General features: G+C 44.8%; 1 protein-coding gene and 1 pseudogene across 3 annotated transcripts; both read right to left on the bottom strand.

Annotated features, from left to right (window-relative positions):
* Positions 1-8261: 8261 nt before the first annotated feature.
* On the bottom strand, positions 8262-11855 carry LOC149985058 (H-2 class II histocompatibility antigen, A-U alpha chain-like; annotated as a pseudogene). The gene is made up of 4 exons (XR_016490449.1): positions 11845-11855; positions 10914-11206; positions 9869-10174; positions 8262-9747 (listed from the first exon to the last, which is right to left on the bottom strand). The product of XR_016490449.1 is annotated as an H-2 class II histocompatibility antigen, A-U alpha chain-like (transcript).
* A 5301-nt stretch (positions 11856-17156) lies between these two features.
* LOC110487876 (bromodomain-containing protein 2) lies at positions 17157-25931 on the bottom strand. Of its 2 annotated transcripts, none has more exons than XM_021559809.3 (12): positions 25735-25931; positions 23761-24052; positions 23409-23546; positions 23104-23245; positions 22733-22890; positions 22054-22563; positions 21707-21835; positions 21124-21363; positions 20405-20679; positions 19555-19880; positions 19170-19295; positions 17157-19073 (listed from the first exon to the last, which is right to left on the bottom strand). In XM_021559809.3, the coding sequence occupies exons 1-12, from the start codon at positions 25764-25766 to the stop codon at positions 18946-18948; spliced, it is 2496 nt and encodes an 831-aa protein (XP_021415484.3). In that variant the 5' UTR covers positions 25767-25931; the 3' UTR covers positions 17157-18945. The 2 variants fall into 2 exon arrangements, with proteins under 2 accessions (XP_021415484.3, XP_021415470.3); XM_021559795.3 differs by having other exon boundaries at positions 21112-21363; positions 25735-25929.
* Positions 25932-27601: the final 1670 nt, after the last annotated feature.

Genomic DNA, 27601 nt, shown 5'->3' with positions numbered 1-27601 from the left:
GCACCTCCGTTTTGTGCACACTTGTTATGACTTTGCTTTTGAGTTTATTGGTTCATTAGAGACGCTCTATGAAAACATGCTGTTCTCATGCTGATGAGGATTTCAGTGTGTATTGTGGAGTGATCTAGGGGGGGTGGGGTGGTCTTCAGCTGAGATGAGTGGGTTATATTCAATAGGAGCTAATGTCATTTGTTTCAGCCTCACTGAACGAAGGAGCCATAAAGACACAGTTGAATGATTTATTAGGTTTGAACCAGTGGTAGATTCAGATATTGAGTGTAGATTGGCTTGAATGGACCATGGGTCAGTGCCAGTGTGTTGACAGGTCTGGGCTGTTTGGTCCGTAAGAGGTATCTCCCTCAGATTATTACAGTGAAGATAAGACAAAAGAATACCAGAGGGTTAGAAAATGAGTGATATACCTTGTTCCAGAGCTGCCATGATATCAATATCATACACAAGACCCTCTATGATAAATGATCCGGTATCACAACCATCTTATCTCACCTGCTGGAGTTTGGCGCAACAGTCGGAGCGCACGTCATTGAGAGATGAGTTATCCAGACCCTACTGGTATTCGTCCATCTTGGTCTCGATGCCACAGATTCCGCCATCGCCACAATCCTGGGCTCCAGAGGCGGTACTCGCCGTAGTCCAGGCCGGCACCTGTGAGGGTGTGGTTGCTGCTGCAGCGGAACCTGATGTTGTTGGCGGCTGTGTCGTCACCGAATATACCCTGGTGGGGCTCAAAACGCAGCTGGAATCAAATCAAATGTATTTATATAGTCCTTCATACATCAGCTGATATCTCAAAGTGTTGTACAGAAACCCAGCCTAAAACCCCAAACAGCAAGCAATGTAGGTGTTGAAGCACGTTGGCTAGGAAAAACTCCCTAGAAAGGCCAAAACCTAGGTAGAAACCTAGAGAGGAACCAGGCTATGAGGGGTGGCCAGTCCTCTTCTGGCTGTGCCGGGTGGAGATTATAACAGAACATGGCCAAGATGTTCAAATGTTCATAAATGACCAGCATGGTCAAATAATTGGTCTGGGACAGGTAGCACGTCCGGTGAACAGGTCAGGATTCCATAACCGCAGGCAGAACAGTTGAAACTGGAGCAGCAGCAGCACGGCCAGGTGGACTGGGGACAGCAAGGAGTCATCATGCCAGGTAGTCCTGAGGCATGATCCTAGGGCTCAGGTCCTCCAAGAGAGAGAAAGAAAGAGAGAAAATTAGAGAGAGCATACTTAAATTCACACAGGACACCGGATAAGACAGGAGAAGTACTCCAGATATAACAAACTGACCCTAGCTAACTGACCCTAGCCCCCCGACACATAAACTACTGCAGCATAAATACTGGAGGCTGAGACAGGAGGGGTCAGGAGACACTGTGGCCCCATCCAATGATACCCCTGGACAGGGAAAAACAGAAAGGCTATAACCCCACCCACTTTGCCAAAGCACAGCCCCCACACCACTAGAGGGATATCTTCAACCACCGATTTACCATCCTGAGACAAGGCCGAGTATAGCCCACAAAGATCTCCGCCACTGCACAACCCAAGGGGGGGGGCCCAACCCAGACAGGAAGATCACATCAGTGACTCAACCCACTCTAGTGACGCACCCCTCCTAGGGATGGCATGAAAGACCACCAGTAAGCCAGTGACTCAGCCCCTGTAATAGGGTTAGAGGCAGAGAATCCCAGTGGAAAGAGGGGAACCGGCCAGGCAGAGACAGCAAGGGCGGTTTGTTGCTCCAGAGCCTTTCCGTTCACATTCACACTCCTGGGACAGACTACACTCAATCATAGGACCTACTGAAGAGATGAGTCTTCAGTAAAGACTTAAAGGTTGAGACCGAGTTTGCGTCTCTCACATGGGTAGGCAGACCATTCCATAAAAATGGAGCTCTATAGGAGAAAGCCCTGCCTCCAGCTGTTTGCTTAGAAATTTTAGGGACAATTAGGAGGCCCGGGTCTTGTGACCGCAGCGTACGTGTAGGTATGTACGGCAGGACCAAATCAGAGAGATAGGTAGGAGCAACTATTTATCAAAATAGATCAGTTAATTTTCATTGACTTCAAAATGTTCATTTTCTTACCTCACATAAAGAGCCTTTCTGTTATCGCTGTGCATGTGCAGTCCCAAGGCAACTGAAGTAATCATTGTCATTCAACAGGACTTGCATAATGAGTAGCTTTTTCCTCACGTTTGGTATAACAGAGCTGTGATATTCTATGATTTTTTTTGCTATAAATCGACATTCAAACAATTCTATGGATGTTAATGAGTCAACATTACCAATTAAATAAAGACAGAAAAATGACCTTGTTGTATAACCTCTTTTATCCCCTGTATCTAGCTAGCATAATTGTTTGAAATGCACATCAATTACCTGCACACATGTTAACATTACATACAGCCAGGTCCATAATTACCAGCACCCTTGATAAAGAGGAGCAAAAAAAAAAAAAAATATATATATACATACATACATACATACATACATACATACATACATACATACATACATACATACATACATACATACATACATACATACATACATACATACATACATACATACATACACACACACACACACACACACACACACACACACACACACACACACACAAATCCTATTAAAAAAATAATTATACTAACACAATAGCATAAAGACATTTTGTTCAACAAGTAATACAAATCTAAAAAAGATAGCACCAAAAAACTTTTTGGGTACTTTTTGTACTCCTGTTTTCAGTACTCCAAGCACACTGTTCTTGCAAGGACAACACAGTATTTTTCTAAAATATTCTATGAGATTGGAGAACACATTGGGAGGGATTTTTTTATAGGTAGGCCAGTTGAGAACAAGTTCTCATTTACAACTGCGACCTGGCCTAGATAAAGCAAAGCAGTGTGACAAAAAACAGAGTTACACATGGGATAAACAAACGTACAGTCAATAACACAATAGAACATCTGTATAAAGTGTGAGCAAAGTGAGGTAAGGCAATGAATATGCCAATAGTGGCAAAGTAATAACAATTTAGCTGGAGTGATAGATGTGCAAGTAGAAATTCTGGTGTGCAAAAGAGCAGGAAAAACTCAAAACAAATATGGGGATGCTGTAGGTAGTTGGTTGGATGGGCTATTTACAGATGGGCTTTGTACAGCTGCAGCGATCGGTAAGCTGCTCTGACAGCCGATGCTTGAAGTTAGTGAGGGAGATAAGTCTCCAACTTCAATGATTTTTGCTATTCGTTCCAGTCATTGGCAGCAGAGAACTGGAATGAAAGGCAGCCAAAAGAGGTGTTGGCTTTGGGGATGACCAGTGAAATATACCTGCTGGAGCGCGTGCTACGGGTGGGTGTTGCTATGGTGACCAGTGAGCAGAGATAAGGCGGAGCTTTACCTAGCAAAGACTTAGATGACCTGGAGCCAGTGGGTTTGGCAACGAATATGTAGTGAGGGCCAGCCAACGAGAACATACAGGTCACAGTGGTGGGTAGTATATGGGGCTTTGGTGACAAAACAGATGGCACTGTGATAGACTGCATCCAATTTGCTGAGTAGAGTGTTGGAGGCTACTGTGTAAATGAGGTCACCGAAGTCAAGGGTCGGCAGGATAGTCAGTTTTACAAGGGTATGTTTGGCAGCATGAGTGAAGGAGGCTTTGTTGCGAAATAGGAAGATTAAATTCTAGATTTAATATTGAATTGGAGATGCTTAATATGAGTCTGGAAGGAGAGTTTACAGTCTAGCCAGACACCTAGGTATTTATAGTTGTCCACATATTCTAAGTCAGAACTGTTCAGAGTAGTGATGCTAGGTGGGCAGGATGCATTTTGTTTTACTAGCGTTTAAGAGCAGTTGGAGGCCACGGAAGGAGAGTTGTATGGCATTGAAGCTTGTCTGGAGGGTTGTTAACACAGTGTCCAAAGAAGGGCCAGAAGTATACAGAATGGTGTCGTCTGCGTAGAGGTGGATCAGAGACTCACCAGCAGCAAGAGCGACATCATTGATATATACAGAGAAGAGAGTCGGTCCAAGAATTGAACCCTGTGGCACCCCCATAGAAACTGCCAGGGTCCCGGACAACAGGCCCTCCGGATTTGACACACTGAACTCTATCAGAGAAGTAGTTGGTGAACCAGGTGAGGCAATCATTTGAGAAACCAAGGCTTTCGAGTCTGCCGATGAGGATATGGTGATTGACAGAGTCAAAAGCCTTGGCCAGGTCAATGAATAGAGCTGCACAGTATTGTTTCTTATCGATGGCGGTTAAGATATCGTTTAGGACCTTGAGCGTGGCTGAAGTGCACCCATGACCAGCTCTGAAACCAGATTGCATAGCGGAGAAGGTATGGTGGGATTCGAAATGGTCGGTAATCTGTTTGTTGACTTGGCTTTCAAAGACCTTAGAAAGGCAGGGTAGGATAGATATAGGTCTGTAGCAGTTTGGGTCAAGGGTGTCCCCCCCTTTGAAGAGGGGGATGACTTCAGCTGCTTTCCAATCTTTGGGAATCTCAGATGACACGAAAGAGAGGTTGAACAGGCTAGTAATAGGGGTTGCAATAATTTCGGCAGATCATTTTAGAAAGAAAGAGTCCATATTGTCTAGCCCGGCTGATTTGTGGGGGTCCAGATTTTGCAGCTCTTTCAGAACATCAGCTGACTGGATTTGGGAGAAGGAGAAATGGGAGAAGGCTTGGGCGAGTTGCTGTGGGGGGTGCAGTGCTGTTGACCGGGGTTGGGGTAGCCAGGTGGAAAGCATGGCCAGTCGTAGAAAAATGCTTATTGAAATGCTCAATTATGTTGGATTTATCGGTGGTGACAGTGTTTCCTATCCTCAGTGCAGTGGGCAGCTGGGAGGAGGTGTTCTTATTTTCCATGGACTTTACAGTGTCCCAGAACTTTGAGTTTGTGTTGCGGGAAGAAAAAAAACAAAACAGGCATCCTCTACTGACGGGATGAGATCAATATCCTTCCAGGATACCCCGGCCAGGTCGATTAGAAAGGCCTGCTCGCTGAAGTGTTTCAGGGAGCGTTTGACAGTGATGAGAGGAGGTCGTTTGACCGCTGACCCATTACGGATGCAGGCAATCAGGCAGTGATCGCTGATATCTTGGTTGAAAACAGCAGAGGTGTATTTAGAGGGCACGTTGGTTAGGATGATATCTTTGAGGGTGCCCGTGTTTACAGCTTTGGGGTGATACCTTGTAGGTTCATTGATCATTTGTGTGAGATTGAGGGCATCAAGTTTAGATTGTAGGATGGCTGGGGTGTTAAGCATGTTCCAGTTTAGGTCGCCTAGCAGCACGAGCTCTGAAGATAGATGGGGGGCAATCAGTTCACATATGGTGTCCAGAGCACAGCTGGGGGCAGAGGGTAGTCTATAGCAGGTGGCAACGGTAAGAGACTTGTTTTTAGAGAGGTGTTTAGAAGTAGAAGTTCAAATTGTTTGGGTACAGACCTGGATAGTAGGACAGAACTCTGCAGGCTATCTTTGCAGTAGATTACAACACCGCCCCCTTTGGCCGTTCTATCTTGTCTGAAAATGTTGTAGTTAGGGATGAAGATTTCAGAATTTTTGGTGGTCTTCCTAAGCCAGGATTCAGACACGGCTAGAACATCCGGGTTGGCAGAGTGTGCTAAAGCAGTGAATAAAACAAACTTAGGGAGGAGGCTTCTAATGTTAACATGCATGAAACCAAGGCTATTACGGTTACAGAAGTCATCCAAAGAGAGCGCCTGGGGAATAGGAGTGGAGCTAGGCACTGCAGGGCCTGGATTCACCTCTACATCACCAGAGGAACAGAGGGAGAGTAGGATAAGGGTACGGCTAAAAGCTATGAGAATTGGTCGTCTAGAATGTCCGGAACAGAGAGTAAAAGGAGGTTTCTGGGGGCGATAAAATAGCTTCAAGGTATAATGTACAGACAAAGGTATGGTAGGATGTGAATACAGTGGAGGTAAACCTAGGTATTGAGTGATGAGAGAGATATTGTCTCTAGAAACATAATTGAAACCAGGTGATGTCATCGCATGTGTGGGTGGTTGAACTGAAAGGTTGGATAAGGTATAATGAGCAGGGCTAGAGGCTCTACAGTGAAATAAGCTAATAAACACTAACCAGAATAGCAATGGACAAGGCATATTGACATTAGGGAGAGGCAATTTTAGTTGAGTGATCATAAGGGTCCAGTGAGTAGTGAGGTTGGTTGGGGTCAGGGCGATTCAGACAGCTAGACGGGCCATCGGTAGCAAGCTAGCATAGGATGGAGGTCTGTTTTTAGCCACCTCGTGCATTTCTGTAGGTAGATTAGTAGGGTTCCGTGTGGTAGAGAGGATCAATCCAAATGGCAAAATAGATATAGATATAGTGACCCAAGAAAAATTGTCCAATAGACCTATTCAGATTGCAGCCGATAAGACAGCTAACGATTAGCGGGCCGCAGATGGGCGTTCAGGTAACGTCGTGACGGAGAGGCCAGTTGGATAACTCCCTTGGGCAGATAATGTCAGTAGTCCAGTCGTGAAGGACCGGTGGGGCTCCGCATCGGTAGTAAAACGGGTCCGGATAGGTGATTGTAGCCCAGGAGTGGCTGATGGTACTCTTCAGCTGGCTAGCTCCGGAATAATTTATGTTTGCTCCGGGGATCGACGTAAGCCAATAGTCACACGGATAGCAGCTAGCTAGCTGCGAGATCCAGGTGTAAATGTCCAGAGCTTGCGGTTGAAATCCGGGGATATGGTGAGAAAATAGGTCCGGTATGTTCTGGTCTGAGTCGCGTTGTACAAAACTGGCGATAGCTTTTCGAGCTAAAGGATAGCTGATGACCACAAACCGTGTTTAGCTGAATACTAACATTAGCCAGTAAACTGGCTAGCTTCTGACTAGCTTCTGGCTAGCTACCTTTGATGATCTTCATCAGAATGCACTCCCAGGAATCCCAGTTCCACAATAAATGTTTGATTTGTTCGATAAAGTTCATAATTTATGTCCAAATAGCTTCTTTTGTTAGGGCGTTTGGTAAACAAATCCAAAGGCGCGTTCAGGTCCAGCCGAACGTCGGACGAAAAGTTCAAAAAGTTATATTACAGGTCGTAGAAACCATTGTCTGTAGAAAAGCAATGGAACGAGTGCTAACGCTCTCGTGACCGCGCGCCACTAGCCTGTGGCACTCTGCCAGGCACCTGGCTCAATCCCCTCTCATTCTCTCCCCCTTCAAAGTAGAAGCCTGAAACAAAGTTCTAAAGACTTTTCACATCTAGTGGAAGCCTTGGGAAGTGCAATATGACCACATTTACACTGTATATTGAAATGGCAAAGAGTTGAAAAATTACAAACCTCAGATTTCCCACTTTCTGGTTGGATTTCTCTCAGGTTTTTGCCTGCCATATGAGTTCTGTTATACTCACAGACATCATTCAAACAGTTTTAGAAACTTCAGAGTGTTTTCTATTCAATACTACTAATAATATGCATATATTAGCATCTGGGACAGAGTAGCAGGCAGTTTACTCTGGGCACCTTATTCATCCAAGCTACTCAATACTGCCCCCCTGTCACCAAGAAGTTAAAGACATATTTTAGCACACCAGCATTAGTAAGGTTTAACAGAAATTTCCCTCACAATAGTGAACAGCATCATAGTCACCAGCGCAGTTGTAGGTTGCTGAATATGATAATTGTACTTGGTATTGTTACATGGAGCCCTTGCTATATTGCTGATAGTTTCCTATGTTCTTAAGGCCTGTCGCGATACGAAACCTTCAGCCCCGCCCCTTGGCCGGCAGCGGGGTGCTAGAGGTGGTTAGCGTCCCGTTCCCTGGATTGGACAGGGCACTATAGATACTTCAGGCTATCTCGGTATAACCAGGACCGCTCGCGTAGCCCTGCCTCTCTTTCTTAATCGATACGTTGTCCGCGTAGAGAGGTCTTTTGCCTTGTCACTCTTAACGGTCTAGCTCTAGCTGGGATGTGTGAACCCCACGTTTATCCTCTAGACTACTCCTTTTACACCACTAATGGATCCTTGAGTTGTTATTAAGCACTAGTCCTACCAGTCTCTATATGATTTCCCTCAGGTTGAGTATTTCCCCTCTGTGATGTATCTAGTTTACAGTGTGAGGACCTTTAGTCAACTTAGTCTCACTACTCTGCCCGTCGGCTATGTATCGCTTGGATAATAAAACTTAGATAGATCGATAAGACAATTAATGAATCACTACTGGACACACCTTCCTCGTCTTTTAATGATAACTCACTTTGTCATAGAGTATTAGTCTCCGTTTCCAAGTTGTTATCTCCCGTGCCGTTAACTGTCTTGGGAGGGCGTTTTACTCGAGACAAAATAAGGCTACCGTTTATTTTTGGAAACACTCTGTTTTTTGTCTTTTACAATCAAACACACTTCAAAATACACAATTTGTTACTTGGTTACACCCAGCGTTAATCAAAAACATGCAAATGCCTTAATGCTCTATAATGCCTGGTACAATGATAACACTTATCTCTAATAAAATATAATATTTCAACTTAATTACCTTTAAAAGATGACAGGGAGACCCACGGTATCAGGAGCAGAGTTTCAGTCGGTCAGAGTTCTTTTAAGAATTTAGGTAGGTAGCGACTCCCCTCTACTGGCTGAGAGGTTGAATTGGAGTCGGTGCTTTACTAAATTTAGAGATTCAGGTTTGGACTGGATGAGAGAACCCGCTGGTGATTCCCTGCCCCACTGGAATATCGAATAGTCTGTGCCATGCAACTAGGGCGAGGTACTGAGCTCAATCGAGAGGTTACGTTTTTTAGACTTTCTCTGGATGTAATTTGCATCAGTATACAAGCACCAAGGCCACAGGCGACAGAGTCAATTCGGATAACCATAGGTTATAGACAGTGGATCAACTTAAGGACTAGAGTGACTCTCAGTCCCGTTGAACTACCGCAGCGTCCGTGCCATGCAACGAGGGCGAGGTACTGAGCTCAATCGAGAGGTTAAGTTTTTTAGACTTTCTCTGGGTGTAATTTGCATCAGCATACAAGCACGAAGGCCACAGGCGACAGAACAGCTGTTCAATAGTTAAACGGTATATCGGAGAGACACTTCTCAGATCCAACAAGTTAGAATCTTTAAGTAATTTGAGTCAGGTGCCAATTACCCTAAGTCAAATGGTTGTCTAAATGAATTCAGAATTCAAGAAGGCAGCGCCGAAGTATCGGCAGTTTCTCTATATATACCTTTTTTATCTCTCACTCGAGGTCACGTGAGTGTCCTCCCCTCTACAAACTTGGAGGACACAGCTGCATTACCACATATTAACAACAGTTGATATATGGGCATCCGTTTATGATAGTGCCCTTACTCTATCAGCAATGAGTCTAACAGCTGTTCCCATTCAGAGGTGTCACTTGAGGCAGAGGGTGGTTCTTCCTGACACCAGTCTTGTTCAGTAGTGGGTTGGCTTGAGTCATCTTCTGGTGACGCTGTCCAATCCGGCATTTCAGTAGGCGTGGTCATCTCTGTCTCTACCATTGGTGGGTAAGGCAGGGGAAGAGGGCCAGGAGGTAGATCCATTTGATGACACTGATGTCCATTTACTACAGGCCCAACCAGACCTCTTGGCTTTTTTGATAAACCAGACTCCTGTCGCTACTCCCACCACTCCTAGAGTCACACTTCCAACACACACTGCTGTCTCTACAGTCTGGTGGGCCGTGTGCACTTCAACCTCTGTGGACACATATAGTGAAGAAACAACTGATGTATTAGTGTCCCTAATACAGTATCAACAACCTCCCACCTTTCTCTGTGTCATACCCTACAGTATAAGGTCACACCAGCAGTGACTCACCCCAGTTCCTGGTGAACGGTTCCTGCAGGCTGACGTGACCCACACTACAGGAGTAGATGTCCCCCTCCTGAGGTGTGATGCTCAGATAGGAGAAGATCCTGAAGCTGAAGTCTTCATTGGAGTAGTACTGGGTCTGACTGACGGTCCTCTCTCCCACCGGTTGCTCGTTAATGGTCCAAGTCACATGCACGGGTGTTGGGTGGAAATTAATGACCAGGCAGATGAGTGTGTTGGGGACTCCCAGTTCCACCTTTCTCTGGGACTATATGTGGGAGGCTCTGTTGTTCACTCCCGAGTGAGGATAGTGTTCACACCATTCCAAATGACCTGAACTAAGGGGCTAAATGCACCAGTTTGTAAAAAAAAAACGCACCAAACAGAGTGTTTTATTGATGCTGAGAACAGAATGTATATGTTTTTAAATAACATTATTAGAACGCTAAACATTTTCTTGTGGTTTTTTTATGGATTTGTTTTTTTAACATTCTCTGAACAATTTGAGAACATGACTTTAAGTAGAACCATGAGGAAACGTTTTGCTGAAGTACTGAAATTCACACAGAAGAATGTTGTTTCTTAACCTTCTCTAAACTATTTGAGAACATTCCCAATATCAAACCACTTCGTCAAGTTCCTTAAATGTGCTGAGAATGTTCCAAAGCCAAGCAACTACCCTGTACCCTTCCCATAAAGTTGTGGTAAGGTTATATGCAAAATAACCATAGGAAACTACACTCACCAAGCTCTAAAAAACAGATAATGATGTGCTAGCTGGGGTGTGACTTTACAGAAACAGCACTCACCTATTGCCTCCTGCGGGCTCTTTAAAAAAAAAAAATAAAAAAAAAATATTTAACCTTTTTTTAACTAGGCAAGTCAGTTAAGAACAAATACTTATTTACAATGACGGCCTAGATAATGGGTTAAGTGCCTTGTTCAGGGGCAGAACGACCGATTCATACCTTATCAGCTCGGGGATTCGATCTTGCAACCTTTCAGTTACCGGCCCAACGCTCTAACCACTAGGCTACCTGCCGCCCCAAATTTTCTCCCACAATGCAGTGGGGGATATTGTACTTGCAGGTTCCGAGGGACACGTACACTTAGTGAGGCAGTCCTGGGTCAGGGGTCCACTACTGGGCGAACTCTGACAGTCACTGCTCTACCCGGTAGGTCATGGGGTCAACGTAAAAGAGCTCATCTCCATCAAACTCCACTTCATACTCTTTGTCGCTAGTGATGTTTTTTTGGCAGAAGGTCAAAAACTGCAGCAAATGGTTGCCCGTGTTCAATAACACAAGTTGAGATGGAAAATGACAAACATGACAATCTTGCTCTCTGGTACGAGAGTAGTTGAATGCAATATAATTTATTTGGTTACGCCTTTCAGTAAATGTTGTTTTAATAACAATGCAAACTGATATAAAGCAGCTGTCTGCATCTATGGGTTTACGGAATAGAATACTGGAACTCTGCTTCCTTCCTCTAATCACATTCCTGTCTCTCATATGAAATGAGTAAAAGTGGACTTACTTTGGCGGTGTGTCAGTAGACAAACACCCAGTACTAAAGCCAGGAACACTCTGCCCCCCATCCCAAGTACACTTGTCCAGTGAGGCTTATCAGTAATGTACCAATTTTTTTGTTCCGAATCTAGTGTTGTACTCCAAACAGTTCTGCTGAAGGTGTCAGGTGACTTCCTCAATATCATCAGCTAATCAAATCTTTTATCTGGATGACACTGATGTGTATTACCATATCTATGGTTACTACATAGAACATGTTAGGCATTCTGAGTATGCATGGCACACCTTACACACAACTAGCATGTATCAAAGAGGTGAAATATGCAGAACTTTGCAGCTAGAAACGCAATAAATAGAGCTGAGACATGACTCCCTATTCTACGCAAAACATTTCTATCTGAATGATCAGCATCGCCCAGACATAGCCCATGTCTGACTGCTGCCACCTACTGTGGAGTCATGATCATTACAGTGTCTGCCCTTAGTTATACTGTACGTCCAACCCGCTTCACAACCGCAGACCATGGGTAACCACGCCAGCCCAGGACCTCCACATCTTTTTTGTTTGTTGTTGTGAACAGAGTGCCCCATGGTAGCAGTGGGGTTACGGTATGGGCAGGCACAAGCTACAGATAACACAATTGCATTTTATCACTAGTAATTTCAATGCACAGCACAGGAGGTTGGCGACACCTTAATTGGGGAGAACATGCTTGTGGTAATGACTGGAGCAGAATCGTAGGAATGGTATCAAATACATCAAACACACGGTTTCCAGGTGTTTGATGCATTGCCATTTTCTCAGTTCCGCCCATTGTTATGAGCTGTTTTCCCCTCAGCAGCCTCCACTGATAGAGATGCTGCGATGAGATCCCGAGGCCCTTTGTCTTTTCATTCATCCAACGCCATCACCTCATGTTTCAGCATGATAATGCACAGCCTCATGTCGCAAGGTTCTGCACATAATTCCTGGATGCTGGAAATGTCCCAGTTCTTCCATTGCCTGCATACTCACCAGATGTCAACCGTTGAGCATGTTTGGGATGCTCTCTATCGACGTGTACGACAGCGTGTTTCAGTTCCCGCCAATATCCAGCAACTTGGCACAGCCATTGAAGAGGAGTGGGACAACATTCCACAATCAACAGCCTGAAAACGTGCAGCGAGGCAAATGGTGGACACACCAGATATGGACTGGTTTTCTGACCCATACTAACATGCTGACCAGACCGGACACGTCGTGTGCGCGAGCATTGCAAAATACATTTAGAAATCCATGTTATTCAATTTTTGCACCCATACTGCTCCCGCTTGCCAAAGAGCGTCTGCTTTGCCAAGGGCTAAAATAGAAGTCCTTTCTATTTCTGACGTAGATCGCGCAGCAAGTCCTACCTCTCCCATCTCATTGGTTTATAGAAGCAGGTACCCAACATGCCATCCTCATTGGTTATACCCACATGGGTGATTGAAAGACCAACTGTTTTGCCAGTTGTCGTGGTAATACTATGAAAGTTTAGATGCCAATCACCATATAAGTTCAAAGATGAAAAAGCCTGGAAGGAGATGACTAGAAACGATTCGCTTGACCGTTTGTGTGGATTAAATCTCGGAGTAGAGGACCTTGTGCATTTCAGGTAAAATAACAACTCAATGTTTATATACCAGGACAAATTAGCTAGCAACAGCAAGCTAGCTAAATAGGACAAATTAGCTAACAAGTGCAAGCTAACCAGCTAAATTGCCATACATGTTTAATGCTTTTCGACCTGTCCCCAAATTAATGTCATTGGTTAAGAGTTTGTTTTGATATTTTAACCTGTGTGTCGTGATCGCGTTTGGTGTAGGGGGACAAAATACATTTATGCACGATAGCGCACGAGCGCAACCGGTTTGGGTTCCGTGTAACAGATGCATATCTGTATTCCCAGTGAAATCCCTAGGTTAGGGCCTAACTTATTTTGATTGACTGACTCCCTTTTATGAACTAACTCAGTAAAATGTTTGTGGGTGTATATATATATATATATGAACTTATATAGAGTGCCTTGCGAAAGTATTCGGCCCCCTTGAACTTTGCGACCTTTTGCCACATTTCAGGCTTCAAACAAAGATATAAAACTGTATTTTTTTTGTGAAGAATCAACAACAAGGGGGACGCAATCATGAAGTGGAACGACATTTATTGGATATTTCAAACTTTTTTAACAAATCAAAAACTGAAAAATTGGGCGTGCAAAATTATTCAGCCCCCTTAAGTTAATACTTTGTAGCGCCACCTTTTGCTGCGATTACAGCTGTAAGTCGCTTGGGGTATGTCTCTATCAGTTTTGCACATCGAGAGACTGACATTTTTTCCCATTCCTCCTTGCAAAACAGCTCGAGCTCAGTGAGGTTGGATGGAGAGCATTTGTGAACAGCAGGTGTCAGTTCTTTCCACAGATTCTCGATTGGATTCAGGTCTGGACTTTGACTTGGCCATTCTAACACCTGGATATGTTTATTTTTGAACCATTCCATTGTAGATTTTGCTTTATGTTTTGGATCATTGTCTTGTTGGAAGACAAATCTCCGTCCCAGTCTCAGGTCTTTTGCAGACTCCATCAGGTTTTCTTCCAGAATGGTCCTGTATTTGGCTCCATCCATCTTCCCATCAATTTTAACCATCTTCCCTGTCCCTGCTGAAGAAAAGCAGGCCCAAACCATGATGCTGCCACCACCATGTTTGACAGTGGGGATGGTGTGTTCAGGGTGATGAGCTGTGTTGCTTTTACGCCAAACATAACGTTTAGCATTGTTGCCAAAAAGTTCAATTTTGGTTTCATCTGACCAGAGCACCTTCTTCCACATGTTTGGTGTGTCTCCCAGGTGGCTTGTGGCAAACTTTAAACAACACTTTTTATGGATATCTTTTAAGAAATGGCTTTCTTCTTGCCACTCTTCCATAAAGGCCAGATTTGTGCAATATACGACTGACTGATTGTTGTCCTATGGACAGAGTCTCCCACCTCAGCTGTAGATCTCTGCAGTTCATCCAGAGTGATCATGGGCCTCTTGGCTGCATCTCTGATCAGTCTTCTCCTTGTATGAGCTGAAAGTTTAGAGGGACGGCCAGGTCTTGGTAGATTTGCAGTGGTCTCATACTCCTTCCATTTCAATATTATCGCTTGCACAGTGCTCCTTGGGATGTTTAAAGCTTGGGAAATCTTTTTGTATCCAAATCCGGCTTTAAACTTCTTCACAACAGTATCTCGGACCTGCCTGGTGTGTTTCTTGTTCTTCATGATGCTCTCTGCGCTTTTAACGGACCTCTGAGACTATCACAGTGCAGGTGCATTTATACGGAGACTTGATTACACACAGGTGGATTGTATTTATCATCATTAGTCATTTAGGTCAACATTGGATCATTCAGAGATCCTCACTGAACTTCTGGAGAGTTTGCTGCACTGAAAGTAAAGGGGCTGAATAATTTTGCACGCCCAATTTTTCAGTTTTTGATTTGTTAAAAAAGTTTGAAATATCCAATAAATGTCGTTCCACTTCATGATTGTGTCCCACTTGTTGTTGATTCTTCACAAAAAAATACAGTTTTATATCTTTATGTTTGAAGCCTGAAATGTGGCAAAAGGTCGCAAAGTTCAAGGGGGCCGAATACTTTCGCAAGGCACTGTATATACAGTTGAAGTCGGAAGTTTACATGCACTTAGGTTGGAGTCATTAAAACTCGTTTTTCAACCACTCCACAAAGTTCTTGTTAATACACTCATAAGGACCTTGTGAAGATGCTGGAGGAAACGGGTACAAAATTATCTATATCCACAGTAAAACAAGTTGTATATCGACATAACTGCTCAAAACCGCCATAAAAAAAAACAGACTATGGTTTACAGCTGCACATGAGGACAAAGATTGTACTTCTTGGAGAAATGTCCTCTGGTTTGATGAAACAAAAATAGAACTGTTTGGCCATAATGACCATCGTTATGTTTGGAGGAAAAAGGGGAAGGCTTGCAAGCCGAAGAACACCATCTCAACCCTGAAGCACAGGGGTGGCAGCATCATGTTGTGGGGGTGCTTTGCTGCAGGAGGGACTGGTGCACTTCACAAAATAGATGGCATCAGGAGGGAGGAAAATGATGAGGATATATTGAAGCAAGACATCAGTTAAAGCTTGGTCGCAAATGGGTCCTCCAAATGGACAATGACCCCAAGCATATTTCCAAAGTTGTGGAAAAATGGCTAAAGGACAACAAAGTCAAGGTATTGGAGTGGCCATCACAAAGCCCTGACCTCAATCCTATAGACAATTTGTGGACAGAACTCAAAAAGCATGTGCGAGCAAGGAGGCTTACAAACCTGACTCTGTTACAGCAGCTCTGTCACAAGGAATGTGCCAAAATTCACCCAACTTAATGTGGGAAGCTTGTGGAAGGCTACTCGAAACGTTTTACCCAAGTTAAACAATTTAAAGGCAATGCTACCAAATACTAATTGAGTGTATGTAAACTTCTGACCCACTGGGAATGTGATGAAATATTTTTCCATGATGTCAAGCAAAGAGGTACAAAGTTTGAAGGTAGGCCTTGAAATACATCCACAGGTACACCTCCAATTGACTCAAATTATGTCAATTAGCCTATCATACACCTTAGCCTATCAGAAGCTTCTAAAGCCATGACATCATTTTCTGGAATTTTCCAAGCTGTTTAAAGACAGTCAACTTAGTGTATGTAAAATTCTGACCCACTGGAATTGTGATACAGTGAATTATAAATTAAATAATCTGTCTGTAAACAATTGTTGGAAAAATTCCTTGTGTCATACACAAAGTAGATGTCCCAACCGACTTGCAAAACTATAGTTTGTGGAGTGGTTCAAAAACGAGTTTTAATGACTCCAACCTGTGTATGTAAACTTCCGACTTCAACCGTACATGACAGCCCATCTGGAGTTTTCCAAAAGGCATCTGGAGACTCAGACCATAAGAAACCAGATTCTCTGGTCTGATGAAACCAATTTTGAATTATTTGGCCTGAATGCCAAGCGTCATGTCTGGAGGAAACCTGGCACCATCCCTATGGTAAAGCATGGTGGTGGCAGCATCATGCTGTGGGGATGTTTTTCTGCGACAGGGAATGGCAGACTAGTCAGGATTGAGGCAAAGACAAACAGATCAAAGTACAGAGTTCCTTGATGAAAACCTGCTCCAGAGCTCTCAGGACCTCAGACTGGGGTTGAAGGTTCACCTTCCAACAGGACAACGATTCTAAGCACAGGCCAAGACAACGCAGGAGTAGCTTCGGAACAAGTCTCTGAATGTCCCAGCCAGAGCCTGGACTTGAACCCGATCAAACATCTCTGGAGAGACCTGAAAATATGTGTGCAGCAATGTTCCCCATCTAACCTGACAGAGCTTGAGAGGATCTGCGGAGAAGAATTGTAGCGTCATACCCAATACAACTCAAGACTGGAGTCGCTGCCAAAGGTGCTTCAACAAAGTACTGAGTAAAGGATCTGAATATTTATGTAAATGTGATTTTTAAAATTATTATAAATTGGCAAACATTTCTAACAACCACTTTGTCATTATTGGGTATTGTGTGTAGATTGATTAAATTGTCTGTTTTCCTCATCAATTTTAGAATAAGGCTGTGATGTAAGAAAATGTGGAACAGGTTAAGGGGTCGGAATACTTTCCATAGGCACTGTATAAATAATAGGAGTGTACTGCGTATACATTATCGCAAACAAATATAAAAGGCTTTATAGAAGAGGTCTCATTTTAATATATACAGTTTTCAAATGAGTGGCATGCTCCTGAGGCAGCAATTCAGTCAACCAGGAGGCAAAACAATGTCCAGGACATGTTCTGGAATAAAAGCATGACTAAGTGGAGGAGGATAAAAATGGAGTATAAAAGAAAAGACTGGGGGAAAAAAATACTCACTGGCAGAAAGAAGCATGATCATTTGACCACTGAAATACAGTACTATATATATATATATATACACACACACACACATTTCCTTCGATATCTAACAGCCTAACTTCTGTACATCTCATCTGGTGTATGTATCTCTTGGTCCAAACTTCAACTTAGGACGTCTACTCCTGTGTGCATGATGATTTAACATCCAACCAACAGTTAGCTTGCAAAGCGCATCATACTGTGACACTTTCTGTATTTTGAAAGTTCTATGTTGAAAACTTGATGGCTGACATGCAAAACATTGTGGAACTGCATCAACAGTGGACTAATGAAACAAATACCAAATGATTGATTGGGATTTTCCTTTAAGCAGAGTTAACGGAATTGCTTAGAACTGAAGAACCAATCAGCTTCTACGACCGCTGTGATTGTAAGACTGCAGTGTCACCATCAAGAAACCTACTCCTTTCCTGAGAAATGACACCCGGGCTGTTTCTTAAATGGTGAGTGTCGTACATGTAGTAGGACAAATCTCACTGTCAAGGAAAACCGTTTCAGTAGTTAGATCTCTTAAGAGTAACATATGGAATGGAAATAAAACTCTCCTTTTGCCTCTGAACTTTATGTCCAGCTGAACGTAGGTCTGTTAGCGGTTAGAACAGATCTCAAATGAAACACAGACAGCAACAACAAAAATGTACTGACTCGTGCCTGCAGCTATAAGACTTGACAGAAAATACATAAGTCTGAAAATCTGATCTGAAAATCAACCACTAGACAGTGACGGCCTCGTAGTGAACAAACAGATAAGTGTGAAGCATTACAATACTCACTCCACATAGCTTCTGGGAGGGCAAGTGGGGTTTCTGCCATACTGCTTATACCCATTCAGTTCTTATCAATCTATGAGTGCATATCAAGAAGTGTCCAACATGGTGCTGGGCACATCTCACATCCTTTCACTACTCCACAGTCTCCCTCTTTGGGGGATCACCATAAAATTATTCTTTATAAAAGAAACATAGATCAATTGTACAAGTATTTACACAGGGAGGAGAGGGATAACAATGCATTTGTGTTGGGGGGTCTTGAGCAGAGTCAAAGAGTTGGGCCGATGCGGTTTCTGTCTGAACGTTCTGAGAGCCACTTCCTCCTCCATAGCTGTTGCTAAGTGATAGACGCTTCTCCGCTGTGCTGTTGATTCCTGATAGTTTCAAAACCTATGAAGATGTTCAGCGAAAGCAGATATGCAAATTGTTGACACCAGTAAAGACTTGGATACACATTATCCTGAATGGTCATTTCATTGCGAACGGTCAGAGGCGCTCTCGTATTGTTACATTACCAACATTGAGAATAAAGGTGCTAACATGGCAGCTGTTCTTGAACCTGGCTGATCTCTATGTTTCTGGTCTTGAGTATCCTTAGTGACCTTCACGCGTCCTCCACCCTGCATACAAATCCCACCATCATCATCAATCATCTTGGAGTGTTCGTGCTGGGGTGCCATTCGAGGGAGGGGCACTCTTCTTCCTCCCTAGACCGTCCCAGGAGACCTCGTCCTGGGGCTGCTGCATGTCCCTGAGCTCTACGGGGGGTTCCCTCCCTCTCCCACTGTCTCATCAACCCGAGTCTGATTCACTGGTGTCAGAGGAGGAGGATGACGAGGAGGAGGAAGAGTCTGAGCTGGAGCTGCTACCGCTGAGGCGAGAGGGCTGGGCATGGGGCTCCACGCCACTGAGCTTCTCCGCTGCGAGAGAGAGACAAAGTGGGAATAGGATTAGCATTTATCTCAATGCTAAATGCTACATGTGCAAAAGCAGCTCCGTGTGTCTGTGGTTCTCACCCTTGGGTTTCTGGGGTTTCTTGCCAGAGTTGAGCTGTCCGCTGACATCCTGCAGCCTCCTCTCCAGCTCCCTCTTCTTCTCCAGGGTCAGTTCTTCTCTGGACTTGCCGGGGCCCCCTTTCTTCACTGTTAAGACATAGACAGGAGGACAGGTTACATACTCAGCCCACACATACATATAAAAACATTCCATAGTGAAAGACTGGTTCCTTTTGTATGGTATTAGTCAACCAGAGCGCTAGCATGTAGCATTATCACCACAGCACCAGTTCGTAGCATAACATGGCATTAGCAAGTGTCTGCAGTGACAACATGACACATCCCCCTTTACACCATACTAGCTAACCACAGCTAGCATTAGCTATCGCTATTTGTTCCCTCTCACCATAGGGCTTACGGGGCTTCTTCCTCAAGCACGTCATGACGTAGCGCTCCAGCTCACGCAGCGTCGACGGTTTGAGCGTCTCAAAGTCGATTTCGATTTCCTCTGGGTTGGTGTCGCGCAGCGAGGGCTCGCGGGACTGGATGATGTGGACGACGCGGCCCAGCTTTTCGCCGGGCAGCTTGTTGATGTCCAGGCTCAGCTGGCGCTTCTCGTCGTACGACATGGGAGACGTCTCCTCCTCTTCCTCGGAGTCGTAGTGGGGCAGCATGGAGAAAGTAGGCGAAGCGTAGTAGGGCATGGTAGCAGCCTGGGACTTCTTGGTGTTTCTAAAGGGGGGCGGTGTGTTAGAGACTGTGGAGTAGTACTAAAGAAGTTGTATGCAAAATTTTCCAGCAGGGAGACCATTTTTTCGTGCCCGAACTTGTGGGGACCCAATTATTTCTCGTGATCCCACCCAAAATATAATGACAACCTACATTTCAGTACATTTACATTTTTACATCAACATATCACCTTCAATTAATTACATTTTCATCTCTTATCAAAATGAACTTGATATACAGTCCCATACAATAATCTGTACTTTGTGACCCCACTGCAGTTTCTAGAGACATACAGGTCAAGTTGGAAATTGGAATGTGATGAAAGAGTGGAAGTAGAAAATGGTGTAAGAAACATGAAAAAAGCAAAGGGAGGAAACAGAAAAGGTGGAAAGAGGAAGCAATGTGAAAGTCTACAAAATGAGAGACTGAAACAAGCAAGGTAGGAGAAATGGAGGACATGGATCACAGATCGAAAAGTTGAGTAAAAGCAAAGAGAAAGGTCGTGTTTGAGGTCAATATGTACTTACTTGCTGCCCTTCTTCTTGCCGGGGCCTCTCTTGCCCTGTGAGGAGGCGGGAGCTGAGCTCCTGCTACTGGATTTACTCTTCGGAGTCCTCATCGGTTTGGCCGTCGGCATCTCCCAGTCCTCACCCCCTATCTCCGCACTGGGCCGTCCTCGGCTTCGCTTCTCCGGCTTCTTCTTCTTCTTTTTCTCCTTCTTGTCTTTCTTCTCTCTCTTCTTCTTGTTCTTGACAATTGGACCCTGGGAGAGGGCTGCCAGCTGCTCGTGTACGGCTCGGAGCTGTGACCGGGGGTCAGACCAGAGGTGGAGTGTTCAACTGCACAAATACACTTCACGTATATGGCTAGGTCATGATGGAATACTGTGATATTTTTTTTATTTAACAAGGCAAGTCAGTAGGTAACAAATCCTTATTTACAATGATGGCCTACCTTAGTGTAATAGTGAGAAAATACAGGCAGGCTTATGTACATGCATGTTTGAACACAGACAGAGTACTTGTATAAACATGTACACCAAATGAGTGAAAGTATGTATACGAGCATGGATTTGTCAGAATATTAGAAAACCCTGTGTCGGACAGAAGTCTAAACTCTTGATGCAGTCTATGCTTGTGATGTGTAGATGAAAGCAGGCCTGTTATGTGTGTGGTACAGTGTGTTAGGTGTGTGTGGTGCAGTGTGTTAGGTGAACGGGGGGGGTTGAGTCTACCTGTGTACACACCTGGTCCTGTAACTCGGCCAGGCGGTGTGCTCGCTCCTCCTCGCTGTCCGAGCTGGGGCTGCTCTCGCTCTCGCTGCTGGGCTCGCTCTCTGACGAGGAGGACGACGACGACGACGAAGACGAGGAGTCACCTCCACCGTGAGCGTGAGTGCCCATGCTGCCGCCCATGCCACGGGACTTGGGGGGAGCCTGCTGGAGGGGCTCGTCCGGCATCTTGGCGAAGCGGAACTCAAACACGTCCTGGATGGACGGACAAAACGGAGTGAGTGAAGAGCTTGTTTTTAACACCATTGTGCATCATGTTCCTTTTTGTTTTGTTACACAACAATAACACTTATCACGAGAGACAAAGTTGTAGGGACAGAACAGAGGAAATGGAGACCAAAACGATTGACATATTAGTCATTAAGTAGACTAATCCAGCGTGCCTTGCAGTCAGTGCGTTCAGCCATGGTAGGTAAGACGACCACATACCGCAGTCATTGCAAGTAAAACCCACTGAGCATGAAGTGGACATAGAGGTCTGGCAACAAAGGTGAACTAAGGGTTCCAGGGTGAGTTGTGGTGACGGAACCAAGCTCACCTGCAGTTTGCGGGCCATGCCCACTACGTCATGGTCGGGGGGGTTGTATTTGTAGCAGTTGGAAAACATGAGTCGGACGTCAGCGGAAAACTGTTGCGAATCCCTGTACTCCCGACTGTCCATCCTCCTCTGAGAGAAAGATAGGAGAGAAAAGAGACTGTTTTAAACTCCAACAGATAAAGGAGAGGACTCCAGATCAGGATAAGCCTCCTTGGTTTCATACTGTGACAGATATCCACGCAAAACAAATCTGAGAAGATATGAGGTAATCTATGAACTGTGTATTTCAGCCACATTCAGTTCTCATTGAGTCACGGCAGTGCGACATCTCTATCTTGCAAGCGGACCTTGATGTTGCTGAGGTCCATGGGGCACTTGATTATGTCGTGATAGTCGTGCAGGCCCAGGGCCGAGGCGTCCACTGGCTTGTAGAAGGGCCAGGCGTAGGCCGCGTGTTTCTTGGACAGCAGATCCTTCAGTACACTGTTACAGTAACGCAGCTGTTGGCTCAACTTGGCCCGCCGCGGCGCCTTGGGCTGCACAGAGTCCGGCAGATCCTTTTTGGGGGGCTTGATGGGGCGTCCACTGCCCCCGCGCCGAGCCAATGTCTTCCCACCTCCGGCAATCATTGGCTGGAGCAGAACGGGGCCTCCTGGGCCCATGGGTCCTCTAACCAGGCTGGGAGGGGGGTCCATGTCCCCCAGGGAGGTGAGGCAGAGAGTGGAGGGGTCGTGGCTCAGGCCTTGCCCGTGGCCTCCTTTTCCCAGGCCCACCATCCGACCACCTCCTACGGACAAGGGCATGGTCATCATGTTGGAGGGAGTGGTGGTGTCCGCCTTCCGCTTCACTCCCTTCTTCTGTACACAGAGAGAGAGAGAGAGAAGTTACAGTATGGTATTCTGTTTGTCAATGGAGGTTCTGTAGCCTATATACAGTGTGAAGGCAGCAACAAGTGTGTAGCATCAATACAATGTACAGTACTATGGCAAGTTCCTATTCAGGTCTTAGTGAAGTGAGGTGTGGTACCTTAGCGGTGGGCAGTGTGGGGGGCAGGCTCAACAGCTGTGTGGGGGGCAGACTCTTGGGCAGCATGGTCTGAGGGGGGGTGTCGGAGTCACCCGTGTCAGAGGAGGAGGGGGAGTATGCTGACTGGGACACCGCAGGGACCTGGTGAGCTTTCCACACTGAAAGATGGACAGAGAAAAATCAGACACAAGAACACATACATAATGGTAATACTACCAAGAATATTATGGCCAAAAATGTACAGTGAACTACACGTTAAACACGGTTGTTCCAACTCATATTTAACCAAACATACACAGTACATTCACCAACTCTTCATTGAACATTGCCCTTACGTTCTTTTCCCCACCACATTCTCCAGAGTGACTCACTGTTGGACTTGCGGCCTCCTTTGCCAGGCTTGCCCCTGGGGGCAGGAGGGGGCAGCTCAATCTCCTCCTGGGGCATCTGGGCCACCTTCTGCAGGAACACCTTCTCCAGGGACTGGGCCATCAGCACTATGTCATCTGTGGGCTGGGAGAGGAGAAGAGGCCACTGGCACTTTATAATCAAAATCCAGTTAACACCGGTACATCTACAGTTGCTGTGAATATGGAAAGACCTTATGATAAACATATTCGGTCCGTTGTCATTGATGCATTAGCCTGACCTACACATGTAAAAATTATGGCCATACCTTGTTGTAGATGTAACAGTTGGTGAACATGGTGTTGAAGTCCTGCATGCACTCACTGGCGCTGCGGTAGTAGTTGTTCTCCAGCCGCTTCTTGATGGTGCCCATGTCCATGGGCTGCTTGATGATCTTGTGATAATCCTAGTAGAGCAAGAAAGAACAGAATAAAGAAAACGAGAGTAACGACTGTTGAATGGTGGTGTGACAAGGATGTCAACTGTGGACAAACACTCATAGGTGTAGGCCTACATGGTGGTGGGTTGTAACAAAAGCTTGCAACCCCTATGGCTCTCTAGGACCAATGTTGGTGACCACTAATCTCTACACTTGTTTATAGACAAACAGTGTAACTCACTGGGAGGTTGAGTCTGAAGGCATCCACTGGCTCATGGAAAGGCCAGGCAAAATGGTGCCTCCACAGGGACTTGATCATAGCCTTCTGGAGGAACTGCAGCTGGTTGGTCATGCAACCCTGCCGGCCGGGGTCCCTGACGGGGGGCTGGACCGGGGGAGGGGGCGGCGCATGTGGCAACTGGGGGCTCTCAAAGCCTTCATACAGCAGCGAGGGCTTCCGCATGCGCTTGCCTGGGCCCGAGACATGGTGCTCCATCCCGCCGCCAGACAGCCCAACCACTCCCAGAGAGATGCTGACCAGGAGAGAGGAACAGAGGGTGGGAGAGGTTGAAGTAGTGGGATAGACAGGACAGGCCGTGGGAAGACAGAAAGGGGTGTATTAGTGGAGAGATACATTTGGGCAGAAAACTCATTCATATGCTAAAATTATCCCTCAGCCCTGGCATTTCAAAAGTAGTAAGCTACAATGTGCTTGATATTTGCGATATTTCATCATTGCCCTACAATTCAAGCAGGAAAGCATTAGGAAGGAACCCTTCGCAAACACAGGCCCTTCGCCATCTTCTCCCTCACCAATGCAATGAGGATTCTATCAACAGGCTGCCACTTTTGGCACAGCCCCGGCAACACAGATCACTGGATGGGAAAATCACTGGGGCTGCATTGAAGCACTACTGTACTAAACATAAATACTGTACAGCACTTATGGCAGTTAAACTTGCATTCAGTGATAGAATAGTGAAAACATGCAGGTTCTCCCTCTATTCGCTTCCATCTTTTGCACTGGACCAGATTTTGATGATTTTTATCCCAGTCACCCCAGGTCTCACAGCAAGCACATGCCATCCCACTGACACAAAAGTAGGCAATGCTCATGAGCTGATTTTTCACACCAACACAACATGGCTTTGTTAAGTTAACCCCTTTGAAGAAAAGGGAAAGAGCTGCCGAGTATCTGTCAACATATTAGTAATATTATTCCTTGATAACCCGGAATAAGACGGATAGATAGTATGTTGACCAGTTTACTGCCCTCTCTATGCGTGTTTGTTATACTTAGCCTAACCTCCCAAGTATTTTCGTTGAATTAACATTGATTTGTGGGTGTTAACCGGTAATAGGCTATAATCAAAGGCATTAGCTAGTTAAATTGTGATATGCTTTAATTCTTAACTGTGGCAATTACTTCAGCCGGCAGAGAGGCGAGGCTTCTGCGCTTATTGCGTGGGGTCAGTGTCGTCGCCCCGCCTTTTATGAGTGTTTGTAAACACACCGACGCCAAAACAGACCCTCAGGATCGTCAGTCAAAACCTTCAAACTCCTGTGACTTAAACCCTTGCACAACTATCCAATCAGCTCCTCTTGTTACTAGCTTGTTTACGTGAGACCCCATTTGTGGAAACGCTAACTTAGCTGGCTAGCTTGGAACCATCGCATCGTTTGTCAACAACTGAATCCAGCTAGCTACCAAGCTAGTTAGCCAGGATGCTAACGTTTGCTAGCGAACATCAGAAAGTAAACAAACGGGTTAGAGCAACGGAATAAGCTACAAATAAATTGCACATTTGCGGCCCTATCTCGGTTTATTTCTCTGTCATTAAGATTTATAGCAGGAAAATGGCGGTGGCGCAGTGCCGCTCAGTGAAGCGTTTCATCACCACAGCCAATTTTAAACAATCCCCAGCACTAAGTTATTGAGTAGGCTGACCCACATTATGGCAATATCCACCCTCGCTGCATAACTAATTAAGGGGTTGTTCGGAACAAAAACATCTCTATATGTACATCTTACTAGCCAAGGGAATGTTTTAATTGTTTGGTGTCCAAGTTGAGTAAAGACTAGTTAGCTAGATGATGCACCGACAGTGAATACTAGCTAACTAGGTTTAGCCATTCAGTCCCGATTCGTGTTCATTTTCAAGCCTGCAAAATCAGTTCCGACCCGAGCCTGAAGGTACAATGTTCCTAAAGGTACCTGTCAAGGGGCGGGTTAACGGCCGTTTCCATCAGGATGGATCCGGATTCTTTTTATGTTCCAAATTTGTCCACTGTTACGGTTCCACTAAATAAAAACCGAACAGTACTACAATGAAATGGCGCCGAAAAGCTTTCGGCCTGCCGCTTTATAAACATATCACGTGTCGTTTCCGTGCAATTCCTGTCGTACTTCTCGTAATACTTGCTTCCGATTGGCTACTCCGCATAGGTGCTAGATTATGTTTGGCTATCCACGCTGTCTGTAATTTAATATGTCACACCCTGCAAGAAAAACATCCTGTTCCTTTAGTTTGGCGGCTAATCTAGCTAGTCAGATAAAAACAACACAGATGATTTGTTTATATAACCGTTACAATCTTTACGTTTACGAAACCGAATGCTTATTACGAGCTACTCCGAATTCTAAATACAAAACAATTATTACCGGTGGTAGGTCTTCCTCATGTCATGACTGCGTACTAATTTCCCAATGTTTAGCCCCAAGTAGCTAACGGTAGCTAGCTAAAATAGCCAGAAAATCACCAGCCTTTATGGGCCAAGGTCCCTGCCAAACGTTAGAATTGCAATGTATTGGATGAATAAAACGCAACCTCCCCTGGGTGCATCTTAAAAGTCTAGCAGCCTCAGACCCCACTCCATTGGCTGTATCAGCCACAGTTGTAGGTTTTATTCAGTCACTAGGTTGGAGCATAACTCAGGTTAAGTTGAAAGTGAATATTTTTAAACCTGACATTTAGCCAAAAGTCACATGATTAATTAGGAAAGGAAAATCAGGCTTTGTCCTTATGGTAGACTGAAGGTTCCACAATCCAATGGGCAAAATGGTCTAAGACAATGCATCTCAGTGCAAGAGGGCTTACTGCAGTACCTGGTTCAAATCCAGGCTGCATTGAATCCATGCTGCTCTCAATCACCGGCTGTGATTGGGAGTTATATAGGGTGGCGCGCAATTGGCAGTCTTTGTAAATAATAATTTGTTCTTAACTGACTTGCCATGATAAAATAAAAAATCTATGGCATTTTAGCAATTGCAGTTGCCTGCTGCAAGATGATGATAAACTAAGTCCACGTGAGATGATGACAGTACTGTATGTGAATGATAATTACAGATACATATCTAGAGGGACAATCCAAGAGGAATAACATTGTTGTGGATGGTGTTCCAGTCTCCAGAGACCTTGATGGAGAAAGTGAGAAAAATCACCAAAAAGCTGCAGATGGACCATAAGAAGATTGCAAATTCATCTGCCTCATCTAAATATGTGCGCAATGCTTGATAGTGTGTGCGATGTTAACAGATAGGTATTTTTTTTCTGGGTGCTCTTAAGGGGAAGCTGTCCTCTCAAGGGGAAGCTTCTAACTGTGGCTAATGCCTGTAATATGACTCAGGCGTATTACTCAACCAACTAGAGTGCATATCAATAGTGTTGGATCTGTGACATCCACTTGTATTGATCATATCTTCAATAATGCTGCAGGGCTTTGCTCTAAAGCAATATCAGTTCCCATAGATGTGTATGAAGAAGTGAATCCACTGGAAGTTAGTTATTCGTGCCAATTGTTGACAAGCATGCACCTGTTAAGAAATTAACTGTGAGAACTGTTGGAGCCCTCTGGATTGATGATGAATTGAAAAATTGTATAGTTCAAAGAAATGGTGTAAAAGAGGTGGCAAACAAGTCAGGCTGGTCAGCTGATTCGTTGGCATACTGTAAATTGGGAAATGTACAAAAATAAGAAACTACCAAACCAAGATAAATGACATAAAACACAGTGAAAAACTTTGAGTACCTTAAATGACATGGGCAGAATACCCAATTAATCTTCATCATTTATTGAAGTTG

The sequence above is a fragment of the Oncorhynchus mykiss genome, chromosome 2, assembly GCF_057628025.1.
Source record: "Oncorhynchus mykiss isolate SJ-2025 chromosome 2, ASM5762802v1, whole genome shotgun sequence".
Lineage (NCBI taxonomy): Eukaryota > Metazoa > Chordata > Actinopteri > Salmoniformes > Salmonidae > Oncorhynchus > Oncorhynchus mykiss.
The sequence above is the reverse complement of the archived record's forward strand: the minus strand, read 5'-3'. Positions and strand labels throughout refer to the sequence as shown.

What these genes read in the sequence shown, in the direction of transcription:
- LOC110487876 (XM_021559795.3), bottom strand. Translation starts at nt 25,766, where the DNA reads ATGGAAACGGCCGTTAACCCGCCCCTTGACAG. An exon ending in GTTAACCCGCCCCTTGACAG is followed by an intron (nt 24,053 to 25,734) that starts GTACCTTTAGGA and finishes TCTCCTGGTCAG; the next exon opens with CATCTCTCTGGGAGTGGTTG. An exon ending in GCATGGCCCGCAAACTGCAG is followed by an intron (nt 21,364 to 21,706) that starts GTGAGCTTGGTT and finishes CCGTCCATCCAG; the next exon opens with GACGTGTTTGAGTTCCGCTT.